General features: G+C 49.0%; 1 protein-coding gene across 1 annotated transcript in view; it reads right to left on the bottom strand.

The window, feature by feature from the left end:
* Positions 1-21,022, bottom strand: part of CHST3 (carbohydrate sulfotransferase 3) — a 41,144-nt gene that overhangs the window by 6,435 nt on the left and 13,687 nt on the right. The window contains exon 2 of the mRNA XM_068547765.1: positions 1,101-1,322. Coding sequence (XP_068403866.1) covers positions 1,101-1,258 — 158 coding nt within the window. The 5' untranslated portion in view covers positions 1,259-1,322. The remainder of the gene's footprint in view (positions 1-1,100; positions 1,323-21,022) is intronic.

Here is a 21,022-nt window from a genome sequence, read left to right as displayed (position 1 = left end):
CCAAGCGGTGTGAAGCTCCCAGCTGGCCTTGACTGCGGGCTGTTCCCAGAGGCATTTACTCCCCAGGACTTGTGGCTTGCCAGTGTGCAGGTGGAGAGAATGCCCTCAGGTGGAGAGTTGCAGAAGCTTGCGGTAGGACCCAGTAGGCACAAACTGGAGCAGTCCATGCTAAGGAACCCAGGCAGGGCACTGACATAGTGCCTACTACATAGCCCTATTCCTAACCTACCCATCCTGGTTGATGCTTTCTTGCAGGGGTTGTGCTTGGGAGAGAAGGTCTGTGAAATCTTTCTGTGTCTAGCAGGCCCACTAGCAGGGCCACTGCACACAGCGGTACACTGCCAACTCTAGGGGGTAGCATTCCCAGCGTAGCCGTTGTGAGTGCACACCCCTGGAGTTGAACAGTGCACAACCTGGGCAGCTGAACATGGCAGCCCTGCCCACCAGGGTATCTGTACCAGGACCCTGCCTCACCCTCATCCATGACTTCAGATTGGTATAGGAGATATGCTGTTAATGTGAGGCATCATCCTAGGCCAGGAAGTTAATTAATAATAATAACCATGGCCAGCAAGTACAGGACACCAACTGTGTGTCAGGCACAGGGCTAAATGCTTTTACATTTTCTTATTTAATCTTTACAACAAGGCAGGCCCCATCATTAGTCACATTTTACAGAAGAGGGACTTAAGACAGAAAAGTGAAATAATTTGTCTAAGCTGTCACAGCTAGAAAGGGCCAGAATCAGGGGAATTCCCTGGCGGTCCAGTGGTTAGGACTCCATACTTCCACTGCAGGGGTCATGGGTTCGATCCCTGGTGGGGGGACTAAGATCCTGAAAGATGTGTGCTGCGGCCAAAAAAAAAAAAAAAAAAGTGCCAGAATCAGGATTCCAACTCAAATTGCCTGAGTCTGGAGCCCAAGTCTCACAGCTGTGCAGTCATGAGGACATGGGCATGACCTACTGCCTGGGCACAGGAGAGGTCTGATGATTACTGGTTGAGGGATTGCCTTTGTAGGTCCACAGAGAGCCCTATAGCTACCTCTCTGCCCCCACCCACCCCACCTTGATAGGGAAGACTTGTGCTTGCATCCCTCACCTTGATATGATTTTATTTTCCTTTTCAATGAAGACAAAAACCACCACCACAAAAGCCAGGAAAAGGGCATATTTGCTCCTCATTCTCAGGCTGTGCAGAAAGTGTCGGCAGTCCTGGGGCAAAGTGAGTCCTTTCTCCATGGGGAAGGGTGGGGCCATGGGCACTCAGCTTGGGGCCATCACTCAGGACCTGGCTCGTCGTTCAGGTGGGGGACACCTGGTCCTGTGGAGAGATGAACGGTCAGGACACCCTTGTCTGTAGATGAGAACAAACAGGAGCTTTTCCACCAGACTTTTGGGGACCACAGCCCTGTTGTGCCAGAACCCCAGACCCACTCTCCCAATGGACTATGCCCCAGAGACTTGAAATGAGGTCATTCAAAATACCAATGAACCTTCTGATTCGTCCATGTCACTTCCATCCTCACTTCCTTTGACCTCACACATGACTGAAAGGCAAGTGGATGAAAAGAATACTCCTTGCGATAAACATGTTTGCAATAGCAAAAGAGTGAAACAATCTAAATAAAATATGATGGAGCAAGCAATGGATTATTATGCAGCCACAAAGAATAATGTGGTGGATCTACTAATGCTGACGTGAATAATCTACTATATATTGGGCTGGCCAAAAAGTTCACTCGGGCTTTTCCATAAGATGTTACAGAAAAACCCAAATGAACTTTTTGGCCAACCCAATATGTTATAATTTTATATATAAATAATGTATATATATTATAGATAAGCAAGCTGCAGACATAGTGTGTTTATATAGGATAGGGTTTCTTAGCCTCAGCACTATTGACTTTTTAAAAAATTTTTATTGGAGTATAGTTGATTTACAATGTTGTGTTAGTTTCTGCTGTACAGCAGAATGAATCAGTTATACGTATACATATATCCACTCTTTTTAAGATTCTTTTTCCATATAGGTCGTTACAGAGTTCCCTGTGCTATACAGTATGTCCTTATTAGTTATCTATTTTATATATAGTAGTGTGTATATGTCAGTCCCAATCTCCCAATTTATCCCCCCGCTTTCCCCCCTGGTAACCATCAGTTTGTTTTCTACATCTGTGACCCTATTTCTGTTTTGTAAATAAGTTCATTTGTACCCTTTTTTTATATTCCACACATAATCAATATCGTATGATATTTGTCTTTCTCTGTCTGACTTACTTCACTCAGTATGACAATCTAGGTCCATCCATGTTGCTGCAAATGGCATTATTTCGTTCTTTTTTATGTCAGCACTAATAACATTTTAGATCAGATAATTCTTTGTTGTGGGGATTGTCCTGTGCCTTGTAGGATGTTTAACAGCATCCTTGGCCTCTACTCATTAGATAACAGTAGAATCCCCTTTGCTCAGATGTGACGATCAAAAATATCTCCAGACATTGTCAAGTGTCCTCTGGGCAGGGGGGAGGTGCAAAATCATCCCAGGTTGAGAACCTCTGATGTAGTATGATCCCATTTGGAAAAAAAAAAATTAAGGGAGAGAAAAGTGGACTGTGACACAGTCACAAGGCCTGTAACAAAGGGACGGGTAGGTCAGGAGAGAAGAGTGGGGTGAGTCTTAACGTTTGCTGTGTAACATTGTGCACTATTAGAAATTTTACCATGCAGATGTATAATTTTTGTTTTTGTTTTTTTTGGCTGCGTTGGGTCTTCGTTGCTGCGCGCGGGCTTTCTCTAGTTGCGATGAGCGGGGGCTACTCTTTGTTGTGGTGCATGGGCTTCTCATTGCGGTGGCTTCTCTTGTTGCGGAGCATGGGCTCTAGGTGCGCGGGCTTCAGTAGTTGTGGCTCGCGGGCTCTAGAGCGCAGGCTCAGTAGTTGTGGCACATGGGCTTAGTTGCTCTGTGGCATGTGGGATCTTCCCGGACCGGGGATTGAACCGGTGTCCCCTGCATTGGCAGGTGGATTCTTAACCATTGTGCTACCAGGGAAGTCCTGGATGTATAAATTTTTAAAAATTAAAGGTTTTCCACCATAGCATGTGAATTCTAACAAAATCCTTCACGTGGCCTCGGCCTTCAGGTCTCAGCTTCGTCAGGCAGCTTCCCTGGGATAGGTTAGGGCCCCCTCGGCCCCGCCACAGTACAAAGACTCCCTTTGGCACCTGAGACTTTGTCATAAAGCAGGCCCACTTGTAATGACTTGTTCAGTGCTGATCATCCCTTTGTGGAGGGCGGGGAGTTTGTCTGGGTCCCTCATTATCCCTTAGCACTGGGCCAGGCACACAGGAGACACTCATGCACGGCTGCTAAATGACAGAATGGTTAAAGGAATAAATGACTCTTAACGCAAAGTGTATATATTTTTTAAAGCTGGAGTAAAAACACCATTGCCCAGTGGAGCCTGAATCACCATTTCTTTCACTCGTCCTCACCATCACACACACACTGTCCCGTACCACAAGCCCCAAGATTCCAGCACAACCCCCTCTTCCAAAAGTCTATCCCTTTCTCCACGAGGACCCTCATCCATGGGAGACAGTCTGCTCCAAGTTTGGAAAAATCTTATTGTGACCTTGTGCAGGACATCCAGGACCATCCTTCTTTCTGGGAAAGATGGATTTCTTCGAAGCTGATGACATGGGGGAGTGGGAGGGCAGAAAGGAGGGTCCCAGGGCTGTACCTTCATCACACAATGGAAGTGGCTTTAGGGACAGCCAGAAAATCTACCCTCTGGAGAAAGCAGTGAGGCTTGTGAGAAGACAGATGTGTACCCTGGCAGCTGGAGTGGAGTTCCTCAGCTGTGCAGGGCAGAGTGGTGGTGGGGCAGTGGGCAGCTCTCCCTGGCAGAATGCTGGGGTGCTTTGTGAGTGTGGGTAGTTGGAGAGGAGCCAGGAGGGAAGAGGGCTGCAAGGCCAGTTCAAGGGCAACTGAATATTTTTGCCTCTTCCTAATTCTTCTGGGCCATTTCCTATGCACTCATTAAACAAATATTTTCTGAGCACCTACTATGTGCCATTCTAGGCACAGGCAATACAGCAGTGCACAAGCAGACCCGGCCCATGCCCTCATGGGGCTTACACTCTGGTTGAAAGAGTCAACTAGAAGGCTATGGGTAGATGAAATTTATTGAAATTTATAAAGTTACTACTCTATGCCTGGTGTCATGCTAAGCACTTGATTTGCATTTCCTCATTTCACAAAAGCCCTATTAGGTAGCGACCATCCCATTTTACAGATGAGGAAACTGAGGTTGAGAGAGATTAATTAATTTGCCCAAGGTTCCTCCAGCAGTAGCCTGATCACCCCTCCCAGATCTACGTCATTGCAGCCTCTTGACATTCCACAGTGACACCTCCCCCCCGCCCCGCCCCGCCATAGCACATGTGGTTGGGCTTTCCAGCTGATGGTCTGTCTGTCTCCCATTCCCAGACTGCAAGTTCTCTGAAGTCAGGACCAGCGTCTAGAATGGCACCCACCACATATCAGCTGCCCAGCAAACCACTGGTGAGTCAACCCGTTGAAGCTGGTGCCTGGAAGGCTGTCAGCATTCATTTGCAGAATGCCGGGCAGGGCCATGTTCCCCATGCACCCAGTTTAGCCTGTGGTGGGATACGAGGCCACCTATCTTGCTGGGAGGGTGGGCCCCAGTACTGAGTCTGCAGAGCACAAAGCGTTGAAATCCTGGCTTTCTTCCCTCTCGGCTCTCAGCTGAGAGTTGCCTGGGTCTGATGATGTGAGGGAAGCAGAAGGAGCTAGGACCAAAAGTCCTGGGCTCTCGTCCTTTCTGCATGTCTACCACGCTGTGTGGCATTGTATAAGTGACTTAACCTCTCTGGGCCTCACTTTCTTCACTGGTAGCATGGAAAGGGTGGTTCCTACTGCATAAAGTTGCTGTGAGGAGCAGTATCTGGTACATGGGAGAGGGAGAAAAGGCAGGTGTGGCCCAGGGGGAGTTGCGTTCACTGTCCTCTCTCTTTTGGGTCTAACATCTTTGGTAAGATTTAGAACTTTGGCTGCCTCGATGACAAAGATCCTGAACCTTCTCCTCCCCTCCCTTCCGGGCACTGTTTCTATTTTTGAGTCACTGTCCCAGCCCCCTCACCCCCCGAATAATACCAGATTCCTGAGAACCTTCACGACATTGCCCTAAAAGGAAGACACAAGGGTGAAAACTCCCTCCAAATGAAACCGCAGGCAGGCTGTTGGCTCCTTTGCCCTGCCCAGGCAGGCTACCCCTAGGGTTAGCTTTGGCAGGCCAGCAGGCAAGTGGGCAGGCAGGCGAGAGAGGTTTAGACCCGGGGGTAGCAGAGGGTCACAGATGCCAGGAGGTCACGGGTCATGAGGGACGAGGACAGGGCTGGGATGGGGGTCACTCAGGTAGAACCTGGCCTGCAGGAGGCCCTTTGCAAGAAGTGTGTCTGTGATATCTGTGACACTGGACAAAACTTTGTGCTACCTCACTCCCCAAACCCGTGGTGCCCCCCTTACTTAGCTCATGGGAAGAATGAAAAATCTCTTCCTTTTCTTGACGGATGCCATCTCCCAGGGGAGTACTTGATACCTTTCCTCCCCCCCAACACCAGCAAAAGGAAATTGTGACAGCCAAAGGAAAAGGTGGTACGTCCCTGCTGGGATGCCAGTGGAGGTCATATTTCCAGGGCACCAGGGTCAGTGCTGAAGAAGGCCAGGGGCATGTGCCAGCCCAGCTCTGCCTGGATGCAGTGGGGAGTGGGGCAGCCGTCCTGGGCCCAGTTATACTCAGTACTCAGCTCAAATGTCCCCTCCTCCGGAGTCCTTCCCTGACCACTGACCTAATGTTGACCATCTCCCCTCTCCCTATCATGTTCCCTCTCAGCACCCTGCTTTATTTCCTTCCGGGATGGAAATGTGCTTGTTTGCTGCCTGTTTCAGTCACTGGAATGTGAGCTCCCTGAGGGGAGAGCTCTCTGTCTGCTTCATCTTTGTATGCCCAATGCCCTGCTCCATGTGCACCAGGCATAGTAGGTGTCTCATAATTTTTGTAGAATGAATAGATGGATGCCTTTTCCAAAGCACTTAGCCCACTGTGAGATGCTTAATCATTCTAAGTTGATGGAAAATACAAAGAGGAAGAAGAAAAAGCCATTGTTCCCTGGGTGAAGCATATGTGTGCGCTGTGACCTGTGCTGTGGGTGTGCACTGATTATATGCCCTGAGTGTGTACTACAAGCATGGGCTGAGTGGATACTACACGTATATACTACTTGTGTGTGCTACGAGTGTGTACTATGGGCAAACCTTGGCGCTTGGGGCTTCACATACATCAGTCTCTTGAATTATATCAACCCAGGATGCCTTTTTGAGGATAAAGAAACTAGGCCTTGTGGCTTTCAGTTCCAAGTCTCTCCAGCTATGTGCTAACAGTAGGGAGGGCAGAAACCAGCGAAGGCATCCCAGGCAATCTCAGTGAGGGAGCACTGGAAAGAAAGCAGGCTGCGATCTGAGGCCCGAAACTCTAGGCACCAGCTCCCCTACCCGGCTCTCCCCTCGGAGGCCTTTCTGCTCAGGCCTCCCTCGTGACCTGGCAAGGGGCCTTCACAAGAGAACAGTTTTCTACTTGGATGGCTCCCAAGCAGGCCCTGGGCCCGCCGCTGCCTCCCGTGGGGGGGTGGGGTCCCAGGGTCTGCTGTGAATGGCGCTCTGATAAGGGATGGGCCCTGCCCGACGTTGCATCAGGCAGCAAAGCTCCACTCCCCTCCATTGGCTTGCTCGGGGCCAAGAGCACAGTGGGGACTGGGGCCTCAGCTGTGGCAGGCCCTGCTCACAGCCTTTCCACTGGGCAGGAGGAGGAGCCGCCTGAGCCGAGGGAGGCCAGGAGCTGAGACGGAGGAGGCTCCTGGGCAGAGGTGTGAGCAGTGAGGCCCATCGTGGGAAAATTCTGAACTAACTCATGAGCTGCAGCCCTAGGGGGCTGGGAGGCTGCCCCAACCATGCCGTGTCGCCAGACACCTGGGAAGGGAGACCTCGGGGGGCTTTCTGTGAGTTGTCTCTGGATCCCCTAGAGTGGAGACGGAGGGCAGGAGCACACGTGCTCATAGGTGACCTCTGCTTGGGGGATGCAGGAGTCCATCCAGTGGCCTGTCCAGGCAAGGTTCTGTTTCACAGAGGGACGTTCAGAGGTGGCTTGGGCTGTCGAGCTTAGTGTCTGACAAGAGAGTAAATGGCCAGGAGCCGTTGGATGAACCAGTGAGAGAAGGAATGAGAGAACGAGGAAGTGGATGGAGGCCTGACTGATGGATGGTCCCCTGCGCAGCCCTGGGCTATCATTCCTCCCCAGGTCCCTCACATCCCAGGGCTCCAGCTTCCTCTCCCAAGAACAAACCATCTAAAACTTCCTTTTGGGCACATGTCCAACCTCAGCCAAGATAGAGCCAGAGTACGTGCTCCAAAGGTGGAGGTATGAGTCACCTGAGTGGCAGTGGGCATCCAAGAACTCTTGAGAAGCTGTGGGCCAGAGCCACGAGGTGGACCACGGGGCTGAGGCCAGCCTGGTGGGGGTGGGGCCTCCACAGACTCGGAGGGAGCCAGCCCCGGCCGGGACAGACCCCGCTGCCCCTCGGCCCCGTTTGGCTGTGCGGGGGTATCGGGCAGCACACTCTCTACCCCCATCGCACACAGCCACTTCACCAGGGCCTGCTCAGCTGTGTGAGACGCACATCCTGTGCAGAACGCTGACGGCTGCGCGGATACAGGCCCCGAGAACAGTCCCAGCCTCCCTATCTGCACAGGTACCTCCCGTGCCTCTCACGCTGAACCCTAGGCCCTGGGCCACGTCGGAGCCGACCCACTGCTCTGGGCTTTCCAGCCCTCGCCCAGTCAGGAGCTGCAGCAGAGGCTGGAGTGCAGGCAGCCCACAGCCATGCAGCCAGGCAGCCTGGTGAGGAGTCTGTTGGCTTGTTTGGAACCGACCTGGACGTGGGCCGAGAGTCGTGGCCAAGGATGTGCGCCCAGCTCTGGAAGTCCAACGTGTGAGAAGCGACTTGTGTGTCTCAGCAGACAGGGCTGGCTGAGTAACTGCGGTGCACTGGCTCAATGAAAGCAAGCCAGGCAGGGGTTAAAAACGCTGATGCGCAGCTACAAAAATGGAGTATTAAGTGATGATTCTTTTCACTTTCTACCCTTTTGGATTTGAATTTTTGACAACCATGCACATGTACCACTTTAATTAATAAGCTTTAAAATCTCATCTGAAGCTTAAAAAGAGAAATGTAAGGTTACTTTGGAAGCGGCGTGGAAAATGCATTGGAAGAAGGAAGGACTGGAGGCCGGGAGAGCAGCCTGTCCCTTCTGCACTGGTCCAGGAGAGAGGAGGCAGCCTGAGCAAGCAGGGACGGAGTGGACAGAGGAAGGACAGACACTTGAAACCTTAAGGAAACCCGCGTGGTGCCTGTGACTTGCATAGCGTGGATGAGCCTTGAGGACAGTATGCTAATGAAGTGAAATAAGCCAGACACAAAAGGACAAATCCCGTACGATTCAACGTACATGAGGTACCTAGAGGAGCCAAATTCGTAGAGACAGAAAGGAGAAGGGTGGTTGCCTGGCCCTGGGGGGAGGGGAAATGGGGAGTTAGTGTTTAATGAGGACACAGTGTCAGTTTGGGAAAATGAAAAAGTTCTGGAGATGGATAGTGGTGAAGGTGGCACAACAACATGAATGCACTTAATGCCACTGAACTGTGCACTTAAAAATGGTTAAAATAGTACATTTTATGGTATGTCTGTTTTCCACAGTAAAAAAAAAAAAAAGAATTCATAAACAATAGGTAGGGTGAAGGAGGGCAACAGAGGACTCCAGGAGGATCCCTGGATCCTTCCTTGGACAGCATTCCTGTTCTCTGCTGCACCCACAGCGCCTGGCACGTGGCAGGGCTCACAACGTTTGTGAGGTGAATGAATGGATTCATAACTGTGTTTAAGAATTGGCTGAGTTTCTTGTAGTTTCTCTTCCCCCGTGTTAGTGAGGAAGATGATTAACATGCCATTGATTTTATATATAGAGAGAGAGGGAAAGAGACAGAGACAGAGAGACAGACATAGAGACACAGACAGACATTTTGGAAAAGCCTGAACAAATTATACAGTGACTGTCTTGACTTCTTTGCTTTTACATATTGACTTTGAAGCCCTGTGACCTTAGGAAAGGAACTTAAACTTGAGTGGTTTCATTATTTATAAATGGGACACTTACAGCATCTACTGTATACTCAGTGGTCATGAGGAATTCAATAGGATGCTAGTGAAATGCTTAATCCAAGCCCAAGTTGTGATAAATGGTCCTACTAAGGAACCGCTCACCCTGTCTTTACAGATGCAGCAGACTCTGTGGCTTGTGACTAGTGGCAAGCACTGGAATGGTTGCAGTGGGGTGGGGGTCTCAGTCCCCTAAAAATACCAGGGTGATAACCTGATCTGACCACAGCTAGAAACACCCCTCAGGCAGAGCCAACATCTGCTCATTTATGCATTTATGCAGAGCATTTGGCTCTGGGCATCTCATCCTCACTGTCAGCCTCATCTGGGGATAAACTTGCTGACTTTCCCCGTCCCAGGCACTGCAGTCACCTGTAGCCCTGAAGCAGCAGAGCAGCCGGAGAGAGACCCAGAAACACCATAGGCAGAACCCTTAAGGATGCTCTCTCCGCAGCTTCCCTATAGGCCAGAGCTGCTCACAAATTCCATACGGCCCCGCATCTCCAGGAAGTGCTGAGTGCGCTGACAGGAGTGTGGCTGCAGAATGACAGAAGCCATGGGGTACAATGGACCCCTGCGGAGTAGCCAGCTCCACTCTGGCTGTGGTGAACAGAGGCATCAGGCCTCAGATCTGTCAGGCTGAGGTCAAGTTGAATGCCAGTGGATTTTGCCCCCAGGACAAAATCATGCTGTCAGCAGGGACTCAGGCCAGCAGCCTTACACAAAGCAGCTCGGCTTTCCAACTCTAGCTGTACTTGCCTTCAACTGTGCAAGTGTGCATTTCTTTCGGAAAGGTCCAAGAGAAATCTGTCCTATATACTACCCCACCAATCATGAAAAACATGGCTTTTGCCCTAAAACTGCAGAATGTCAGGATTGGAAAGGGCTTGGAAATTTTCTTATCCACCCTTCCTCATTTTTCATCTATAGCAATTCAGGTTCAGAGAAGGGAAGTGCTTGACCAAGGCATAACTGGATGGTGACAAAACTTGAACTACTACATAGGTCTCCTGCCTCCCAGGTTAGTGATGGCCCCGCCAAACTTTATCACCCTGACTCTCGTAGCTTAGCCCACTCAATAACCTTCAGCACAGGGATGTCAAATAAATGGTACACATTCCACTCAGCAGTCCTATGCCTGGGGCAGACATCACTAATCAATCATTGTCCTCTTTTCAGCTGAGACTAAATGTAGCCTCATAAGCCTTCTCAGTGCAGTGCCAATCCATTAGAGCTGGCATGTGAGATAAAACCAGTTTGCCCCTCCAACTTTACGGGATCCTTACTGGCTACCAAACAAAAGTCCTCACCCCCCTTTAGCTTACCATTCTGCTGTCTGACATCACCCCTCAATGCCAGCCAAATTCCAGGTCTCCTCCTACACAAACCCTCCATTCTAGCACATGTGCCTTGTACATCCATCCTCCAAGCCTTTCATTTAACACGTAAAGGCCTTTACTGAACAAAACACCACAGATTACAATTAATGGTGAGGTCACTAAGAATAGTTAAAGCATCAAAATTTGCCAAAAAAAAAAAATTGCTTTTGAAAAGAACTGCAATGGATGCAAGGTTCTTATAATTCTACCTTTCTCCCTCGCTTGGCTTGTGCTTTCATGAACGAGAGTGGAGGTAGTGTTACAGAGAGCCTAGGACACTGCACAGAACGGCTGCCAATCCATTCCACACCACAGCTGGCAAAGATCTTCATACGGCTAATTTTATATTGTTACTCACATGCCTTTATATGTTTTTATGAATAAGAGTCAAAATTTTAAAAGTCTTAGGGCTTTCCTACAAAGTGTTTTTTGGATTTTGGGAAAATTTGGGCAAGTCCATTGGAGTGTGTCTTGAGTGTGAACATAATCTGCCATGGGTATTACAGCAGAAAAAGGTTGAGGCCAATTGCCTAAAGAAACCATATAAAGGCAAATCAAAATGATGCGTGGTGCCACTTTTTCCCATACTATATTGAAGAACCAAATGTTCCATAATATATTGTGTGGGTGAAATTCTGGGGAAACAACTGGCAGAAACTTGGTGCTCACCAGGTATCCACATGCCCTCTACCTTCCCCAGCCCCTCCTGCAGTTAGGTTGGGCCAGTGACCAGGTTCTGACCTGTGGGGATGTAGGTTAAAGTGATATAAGCCACTTCAAGTCCTGGTCCTTAAAATGATCCCACACATTCCCCAGGTCCTCTCTTCTCTTGCTGTGGCAAGACTGGAGGCCAAATGTTCCAACTAGCTTAATACAAGGTGGAAGCAGCCCAGATACTGAGCCGCTGCTTGGAGAGTCACCCCACCTGCATCAGATGTGATGCAAGTACAAAATTAGCCTTTGTGGTGCTGAGCCACCACGACAGGATTTCTGAGATAACTGGGAAGAGAAAAACTCTCAATGCATAAGCCCAGGATCCCCTTCCTGCTTTCTCCTACTGACTGACATTCCTAAGGAGACTTTCTGCAGCGGAGAATGTCCATGTAAGGGACAGATGGAGAGGAGAATTTCTTTTGCTCCCTGGTTTTTTTCCAATCCTACTGTCTTCAATGCAGAGGATACAGAATTTGGATCGTCCAGGGTGGTCTGCAGTCCCACAGTTTCCTCAAGCCCCCATTTAATCCTTCCTGTTAACAGTAGGCAGGAGCTTTATTCCTTGTGACTCTTCTCTTCTTCACCAGGGAGTTCTGCCCACCATCCAGGCGCCAGATCTGTAGGGGAGGTAGCGGTAGGAGAGAGGGGAGCAGCCTGGGTCTTAGCCCACACTGACTACTGCTATTGTCTGGGCTGATCAATGGCCACGAAGGAGTTCATCTATACCCAGCCCTTGGAGAGGAGAGACAGAGTCTGAAGGTGGGGAGAGAGGTCCAGGCTGTCAATGTCTAACTGCTCTGAGGACTAGACAGGGGGGACTTGCAATCAGACTTGGTTTGGGTGCCAGCTCTCCCATTTATTCTCTAGTGACTTTAAAAATTAATTAATTAATTAATTAATTAATTTATAGCTGCGTTGGGTCTTCGTTGCTGCGCGTGGGCTTTCTCTAGTTGTGAGCGGGGACTGCTCTTCGTTGCGGAGCCCAGGCTTCAGTAGTTGTGGCACGTGGGCTCAGTAGTTGTGGCTCACGGGCTCTAGAGCGCAGGCTCAGTAGTTGGTTGTAGTGCACGGGCTTAGTTGCTCCGCGGCATGTGGGATCTTCGCGGACCAGGGCTCGAACCCATGTCCCCTGCATTGGCAGGCAGACCCTCAACCACTGTGCCACCAGGGAAGCCCTCTCTGGTGATTTTAAGCAAGGTATTGAACTGCTCTGAGCCTGGGTCAGCCCCACAGGGTTGTTGTGAGCATCAGGTAAGCTTGTGTGAGGCTCTGAAAATAAGGAGGACTGGACACAGGCTGGTCATTATTACAGGTCTGGACCAGTGTGAGCCAGATCCTGTCTATGCTGATGGCACTGTTGGTTTACACTCTGCATGAACATCTCTCTCCCAGCTGGGCTGCAGGCTGCCGCAGGGGAAGGACACTGGCTGATTCACTTCGCCTTTTCCCATGGAACCAGCCCAGAAAATCCTTGCCTGCTGTGGCTTTGCTGCTGCTATTACTACGGGCCAAGGACCCTCCTTTCTGGCATGATTTGGAGGGCCGCTCACCTAATGCATCAGGCCCCAGGCCTAGACACACCTGGATATGGCAGTTGCCAGTTTCAGCCTTCTCAGCTGGGAGGGCAAGTCAATTTCAATTCCTGGGCCAAGGTCGGTCAATTGGAAGCGGCTGCCTGAAGCGTGTTTGAAAGGGTCGATCTCCGCAGGAAAAGAGTGTGGTGACTGCTTGGTGATGTCTGCTGCGGCTAGAGGGGTAGCATGCTGTTGTGCATTTGCTGAATCTGCTTGAGCACTGCTTTTCGACCCTGACAGCATGTGAGAATTATCTGGAGTTTCAGAAATTGCTGAGGCCCGGGTCCCACACCCAGAGATTATGATTGAATTGGTCTGGGTATGGCTTGGGCATCAATTGTTTAAAGCTCCCCAGGTGATCGAAGATTGAGAGCCATGCCTTAGAGAGCACCCAGCTTCCTTAGAGAGCGCCACCTCCGGGCATCTCAGACAGCAGAGCTGCTGCCGGTGTGCACCCTAGCTCAGCAGCAAGGCCATACTGACAGGAGGGTTGCTGATCTCTTGTTGACCAGGGGTGGATGCCGGGTGAACATGCCAGTATTCTTGTTTTACTTGGGATACGGTGCTTGGGAAGCTTTTAGGCCTATGTTTGAGTGGTCCATTTAAAACCAGCTCCCTTATACCGTGGCATACTGCTCAGCAATAAAAAGGCATGCACTACAGATACAACAACTTGAATGAATTTGGGAGGTATTGAGTGAACAAAGCCAATTTCAAAAGGTGACATACTGCATGATTCCATTTATATAACATTCTTGAAATGACAAAATTTTAAGATAGCAGAACAGATTAGTATTGCCAGGAGTGAAAAAATGGTGAGGGCAGAAGGGAAGTGGGCATAACTATAATACAGCAACATGAGGGGTCCTTGTGGTGATGGAAATGTTCTGAATCTTGCCTATATCAGCATCAGTATCCTGGTTGTGATATTGCACTAGAGTTTTGCACCACTGGGGGAAACCGTGTAACGGGTTCAAGGGATCTCTCTGTGTTATTTCTTAAAACTGCACATGTATCTGTAATTATCTCAAAACCAAAAAAAGTGTAATTAAATAGACAAAAAGAAAAGAAAACCAGCCGCCACAACAGTAGGCAGGTTTTAAAGAGGTCTTTGGAAAATGGAGCTAGAGGTGGGTGATAAGATGGAGCAGAAATGGCCTTCCTGGGGCAGGAGTGAAGGAGTTGAGTCCAATCTGGAATTCCGAGTTTGGCTTTTTTGGAACACCATGGACTGACCACCCTCCTGGAGTCTATTCATGTGCAAGGACAAGCTTGGGGGCTTTTTGAGGAAGTAAAACGATGAGGAAGCCCATCCTCACAGTAGGGGAAGAAGAAAGACGGGGACAGGACTCTGGAGGGGATGACACGACATCTGACCCTCTCATTAGCTGGAAGGCCTGGTGTGAGCTTCAGATAGGAGAGGAGCTAGGAGGCCACTCGGGAATAGGTGCTCAAGCTGTGCTGCCGCAGGGCTCAGAGACCCCAAGGAGGCCTGAGCAGGTGGGTCAGGCATGGCCTTGAACTGAGATCTGGGCAGCCATGCTAACTGTGCCAGTTACCTTGCACTCAAGGGTTGGTGATACCTGGGGATGCCTGGTTATCTCTGAACTGCTCACGGGACCTACCACTGGGCAGAGCAAGCTTCAGGCTGCTTTATGGCAATTCTGCCGCTCCCAGGCAAGAAGGAGGAGGAGAAGGGTTTGAATAACTAAGGTGGAATTTTTGAAAAGTGAATATATTTGGGAAAGTACCTAGTGAGCCTCTGGCTGATAAAAGCTCACATTCAACCAGTAAATTGATTTGCTGAGTATTTGCTCTGGGCAAAGCATGGGAAGAGGCATTGGGAATAGGGGGAGGAAAAGAGTCTCTGCCCTAGGGGAGCTGAATCATAACAGAAGTTAACACTTCTAATGAACCAGGGACTGTTCCAAGCACTTCACACACATAAATATATTTAGTCCTCAGAACAACCCTGTGAGAAATGTACCACGGTACCTTCATAGATAATAATCACCACGCCCTATTAAAGCAAGCGGTGGCCAAACAACTTGCCCTCAGTTATAAGCTGGGATTTGAACCCAGGAAGTCTGTCTCCATACTCCACGGACTCAACCACTATGCTGTAGCGGTGAGCGGGCAGATTTAGCCAAAAGGCAGGAGCTGTACAGCAGTGGGCAGATCAGAGTCTTGGCCAGGACCTGTACCAACTTGTATGACTCTGAACAACTCTCTGGGCCTCTTTATATCTCACATTCCTTCTCTAAGACATGCATGGCCCCAAATGCAAGGCTGCAGGAGAGCCTTCGAAGAGGTGTGCTTTGGAGGCACTGGGCCATTGCTGGCCTTCCGTGAAATGGGGGCTTACTCGCCACCCCAGACAAGCAGTTGTCACTGGCTGCAGGTGACAATGAGTAGAATGCTGCTCCTGGCCCCAACCCTGCAGTTCTGCACGGCAGCTGGGTTGCTGCAGTAGGGCCAGATCCCAGAGACTGAGTGGGCCTGAAGGTCTGAGGCAGCATCATGAAATGCAGAGGGAAGAATAGGCTGGCACCCCATGGGCTCCATTCCTTCAGAATCAAGTCCAAACTCTTCCACATGGTGCTCCACCTGGAAACAACCTGGCCCACCCTAGCATTCCAATTGGTCATCACATGTTCCCCCATGCAGCCTCCCCCCTGGCCAGATGTACCCATCACTAGCAAAGGACACAAAGGCAGAACATGGCAGAACTGGGATTTGAATCCATGTCTGTTTGGCTGCAAAGTAGGGGCAGTGCAGTAAGGTGGAGAGAGCACAGATTCAGGGGTCAGATGCACCTGAGTTCCTCCTGTTCCAGCTCTGCCATCCACTAGCTGTGGGACCCCAAGGGAGTGCCTCATATTTCTGTGCCTCGTCTATAAAATACGGTTAGTAACAGCCCTGCATTAACACATTACCACAAACTTTGTAGCTTAAAACAGCACATATTTATTATCTTCCAGTTCTGAATGTCAAGTCCAAGATCAGTTTCACTGGCCTAAAATCAACGTGTCAGCAGGCCTGCATTCCTTCTGGAGTCTCTGGGAGAACCTTCTTCCTTGCCTTTTCCAGCTTCTAGAGGCTTCCTGCTTTCCATGGCTCGTGGCCCCTTCCTCCATCTTCAAAGCCAGCAATGGCTGGTTGAGTCTTTCTTAATGCATTACTCAGACCGCCTCTTCTGTAGTCAAATCTCCCTATTATAAGGACCCTGATGATTACACTGGGCCCACTTGGATAATCCAGGATAAGCTCCCTATCTCAAAATCCTTAATCACACTGCAAAGCCCCTTTTACCATGTGACGTAACATGTCCACAGATGTGGGGATTCATATGTGGAGATCTTGTAGGGGGGGCATTATTCAGCCTCCCACAAGCACGTACCCCATGAAACCAGATGCTGCAAGTTAAATGCTCAGCACAGTGTTTAGCCAGTAGGAGACTGGTGATGCTTAATCTCAGCTGGGCATGAGAAGCACTTGGAGAGCTTTTACAAAATAGTGCCCGGGATTCACTCCTGCAAATCTGGGGGTGGGGGAAGTGTCTATGCTTTGCAATTTTTATAAGCTCCCTAGTGACTCTGTTGGGTAGCCAGGGTGGGGCTGACTATAATAAGCACTGAATTCATGTCAGCAGTTATTCTTATTCCCACAGCTACTTAGCACTCAGCCTCAGTGCCCAGGAGCTGGTCAATAGATGCTTGTTGAATTAGACTGAAGTGAATCACTCCTGGGGCCCCAAACTACCCCTGGGATGGGATGGGAGGGGTGAGAGGGTCTCTCACTGCTGCATCAGGGCCTGAAGAATGAGGTTCTGTGGGCAGACAGAGGCCTTGGCCTCTGAATCAACCTCACACCCAGAAGTAGCTGCTGGGGGGGCTGGAGTCTTTCCTCCTCTCCGAAGTCCAGTCAAGGGGGCCAACCGGGCAGAATCCAGTCATCAACGGGCCATTGTTAATGGAACAGAAGGGCTCTGTGCCCATTTAACACTTCTCTCCCTCACGAAGCTGCTCCCAGCTGAGGGCTGGCTTCTGGAAAACTGCAGGGCTGGGGCAGGGCCCCAAGGCTACGAAGGGGAAGGGGACGGGGAAGGATCAGGAGTGGGGGCTGAGTCCCCTGGTTGGAGGAACAGAGGCAGCTTGGAACATAGGCCAGTTTCAGAAGTTAGCAGGCTGGAAAGCTCCGGTGCTGATGCGGGCACTCAGGCCAGGAAGAGTTTCCCATTAAAGCTGGCAATCCAGGGAGAGTGAAACCCACCAGACCCCAACCAGAGCCAGGGGATAGCTTTCTCCATGGGGTGGTCACACTTCACCTACCTTCTTCTGTTTAAAAAAACAGAAAGGTGAAATCCACACGGTAAATGGCGCCTTTCATTGCCTATAGAACAGTGTTTTCAAAAGGGCTGGGGGCATTTTATGTTCTGTGGCCTTGGTATTAAGAGGCAGGCAATTCAACCAGGATTGGGCCTAAATGTCCTTTTGCCTAGCAGACCTTTTTTCAGCACTTGATGTTAATAGTGAGCTGGATTTCAGGAGGGTGGTGTTGAAGATCCCAAAGACAGTGCCTGATCAGCATTCTCAAAAATGCCAGAGACCTACAATTCTTGTGCTAGCCATCAGCAATTATTATCTGTTGAATACAGAAAATCTTCTGGTAGTCTCTGCCAAGGGAGCACATTGTCTTAAAACATATTCTAGGAGGGTGAGATCTCAAAGTGGGGTCCTGGGCCAGCAGCACCTGGGAACTTGACAGAATGCACATTCTCAGGCCCCTCCCCAGACCTCCTCAATCAGAACCTCTTGGGGTGGGCATGGCAAGCTGTCTTAACAAGCGCTGCAAGTGATTCTGATGCACGCTCAAGTTTGAAAATCACTGTTCTAGAGCCATACGTTTCAAATTTCAGTTGTGCAATCAATTTGGTAGGTTGGACAAGCTTTTGTTTTCTTAAAGAACAGAATTGTATAGACAGAAAATATCAGAGTGTATTAAGGATGCGTAATAAGGATACGCACGGGTTTCATACGACTTTCGTTTCAGTGATGTGTGTGTGTGTCTCTGTCTGGGGCTTTGGTAGAAAAGATTGAAAGCCACTGTTCTAGAGCCAGAATGTACTACAGAAGGTCCCCGACTTAAGATGGTTGACTTTTAAGATGGTGCAAAAGCGACATACATTCAGTAGTAACCGTACATGAATTGGGGCTAGTGATATGCCGTACGATCAGCTGGGGCTTTCAGTCAGTCACACGGTCACGGTCATGAGGGTAAACAACTGATACACTTACAACCATTCTACACCCACACAACCGTTCTGTTATAAACTTTCAGTATTCAATAAATTACATGAGAGGTTCAACACTCTATTATAAAATGGGCTTTGTGTGAGATGATTTTGCCCAACTGTAGGCTAATGTAAGTGTTCTGAGCACGTTTAAGGTAGGCTAGGCTAAGCTATGATGTTTGGTAGATTAGATGTACTAAATGCATTTTCAATTTATGATGGGTTTATCGGGATGTAACCTCATCATAAGTCAAGGAAGATCTGTGATTCAACTGGCTCCCTTTTTGTAATTTGTCTGAATTTAAAGAGGTTTTAAAGATCCTGGCATGAACAAAAAGATTTGTGCAGTGTATGGAGAAGGTGCTGTGACTGATGCAACGTGTCTAAAGTGGTTTTTGAAGTTTCGTGCTGGAGATTTCTCACTGGACAATGCTCCACAGTTGGGTAGACCAGTTAAAGTTGATAGCGATCAAATCGAAACAATAATTGAGAACAATCAATGTTATACCACGCAGGAGACAGCCGACATACTCAAAATATCCAAATCAAGCCTTGAAAATCATTTGCACCAGCTTGGTTATGTGAATTGCTTTGAAGTTTGGGTTCCACATAAGTTAAGCGAAAAAAACCTTCTTGACCATACTTCCGCATGCGATTCTCTACTGAAACATAATGAAAACGTGCTGTTTTTAAAACAAATTGTGACGGGCGATGAAAAGTGGATACTGTACAACAATGTGGAACAGAAGAGATCGTGGGGCAAGCGAAATGAACCACCACCAACCACACCAAAGGCCGGTCTTCATCCACAGAAGGTGATGTTGTGTATATGGTGGGATTGGAAGGGAGTCCTCTATTATGAGCTCCTTCCGGAAAACCCAACGATTAATTCCAACAAGTACTGCTCCCAGTTAGAACAACTGAAAGAGGCACTTGACAAAAATTGTCCAGAACTCGTCAACAGAAAATGCATAATCTTCCATCAGGATAACGCAAGACCGCATGTTTCTCTGATGACCGGGCAAAAACTGTTACAGCTTAGCTGGGAAGTTCTGATTCATCCACCATATTCACCAGACATTGCACCTTCGGATTTCCATTTATTTTGGTCTTTACAAAATTCTCTTAATGGAAAAAATTTCAATTCCCTGGAAGACTGTAAAAGGCACCTGGAACAGTTGTTTGTTCAAAAAGATAAAAAGTTTTGGGAAGACAGAATTATGAAGTTGCCTGAAAAATGGCAGAAGGTAGTGGAACAAAAGGGTGAATACGTTGTTCAATAAAGTTCTTGGTGAAAATGAAAAACAAAAAAAAAAAGATCCTGGCATGAAAGTTCCCTTGCCCCACACCAGGCCCTCATGTAGGTTATTGAACAGATGAGAGGGGCCGCTTTGGGGGCAGACAGCCTCTTTACAACACTGGCCTAAAGCTAAATTAAATTGTGCATTTCCCCCATGTTTATAAAACTTTCTGTCCCTCCACTGCCCCCCTTTCTTTATATATATGCCTAGAGAAGTATGTGGACCAGATAGCTAACCGGTTACATCTGGATGTAGGGTTGAGGGGTGACTTGTTGCTTTCTTCTCAGTGTGCATCCATTTTACTTGAATTTTGCATGTTAAACATCTATCATTATTACAAAAATACAGCCATTAGTTAGGGACTTCCCTGGTGGCACAGTGGCTAAACTCCACGCTCCCAATGCAGGGGGCTGGGGTTTGATCCCTGGTCAGGGAACTAGATCGCACATGCATGCCGCAACTAAGGAGCTCATGAGCCGCAACTAAGACCCGGTACAACTAACTAACTAAATAAATAAATATTTAAAAAATAAAATTAAAAAATAAAATAAAGCCACTACTTAAAAAATATAAAGCCGAGGAGGTCCATCGCTGTGTGGAAATACAGAAAAGGGAAGGCATTTGCCAAGGCAGGAGAGTGCTGCCCAAAGGGCCACGCCTCCCCCATTCATGCCTTAAGGCTGAGCCCAGACCCCACATGTCCCCAGAGCCCTCCCCCACATTCATAGTGATTCCCTTAGAAGAAGAGCACTGTCCCCCCCCACCCCACATCTGTCACCCTCTTAGAAAGCCCTTTGGCAGCTCCAGGTTCTCCCACCAGCCCTCTGGATCCTTACTGCCACCCTCTCCTTCCTTAATCAGATGAGAAAGGGAGGTTCAAAGAAGCTAAGTGGGACTTCCCTGGTGGCGCAGTGGTTAAGAATCCGCCTGCCAATGCAGGGGACACGGGTTCGAGCCCTGGTCCGGGAAGATCCCACATGCCGCGGAGCAACTAAGCCTGTGTGCCACAACTACTGAGCCTGCGCATCTGGAGCCCGCGAGCCATAACTACTGAGCCCATGCATCGCAACTACTGAAGCCCACGCATCTAGAGCCCGTGCTCTGCAACAAGAGAAGCCACCGCAATGAGAAGCCCACACACTGCAACGAAGACCCAACACAGCCAAAAATAAATAAATAAATAAATAAATAAATTTATTAAAAAAAAAAAAAAAGAAGCTAAGTGACTTGCCCAAGGTCACCCAGCAGGAGGTACAAGGCCAGGATGTGAAGGGCAGGGTCTGCTGAAGGCCAGTCTCAAGGACAGGGCTCTCCTAGCAGCATTCTTCTCTGCCTTGTGCCATTTCTTATCACTTTCCGCTTTATATTAGAGTTAATGTTTGCTGTACGGCACCTGATGAATATGTTGGGAAAGAAGAAAGGAGGCGAGGAGCAGGGAGGAAGGGAGAGGAGGGGAGGAGGGGAGGGGA

Source organism: Eschrichtius robustus, chromosome 7 (assembly GCF_028021215.1).
Source record: "Eschrichtius robustus isolate mEscRob2 chromosome 7, mEscRob2.pri, whole genome shotgun sequence".
NCBI classification, from domain to species: domain Eukaryota; kingdom Metazoa; phylum Chordata; class Mammalia; order Artiodactyla; family Eschrichtiidae; genus Eschrichtius; species Eschrichtius robustus.
This window is presented reverse-complemented; position numbering and strand designations above follow the sequence as displayed.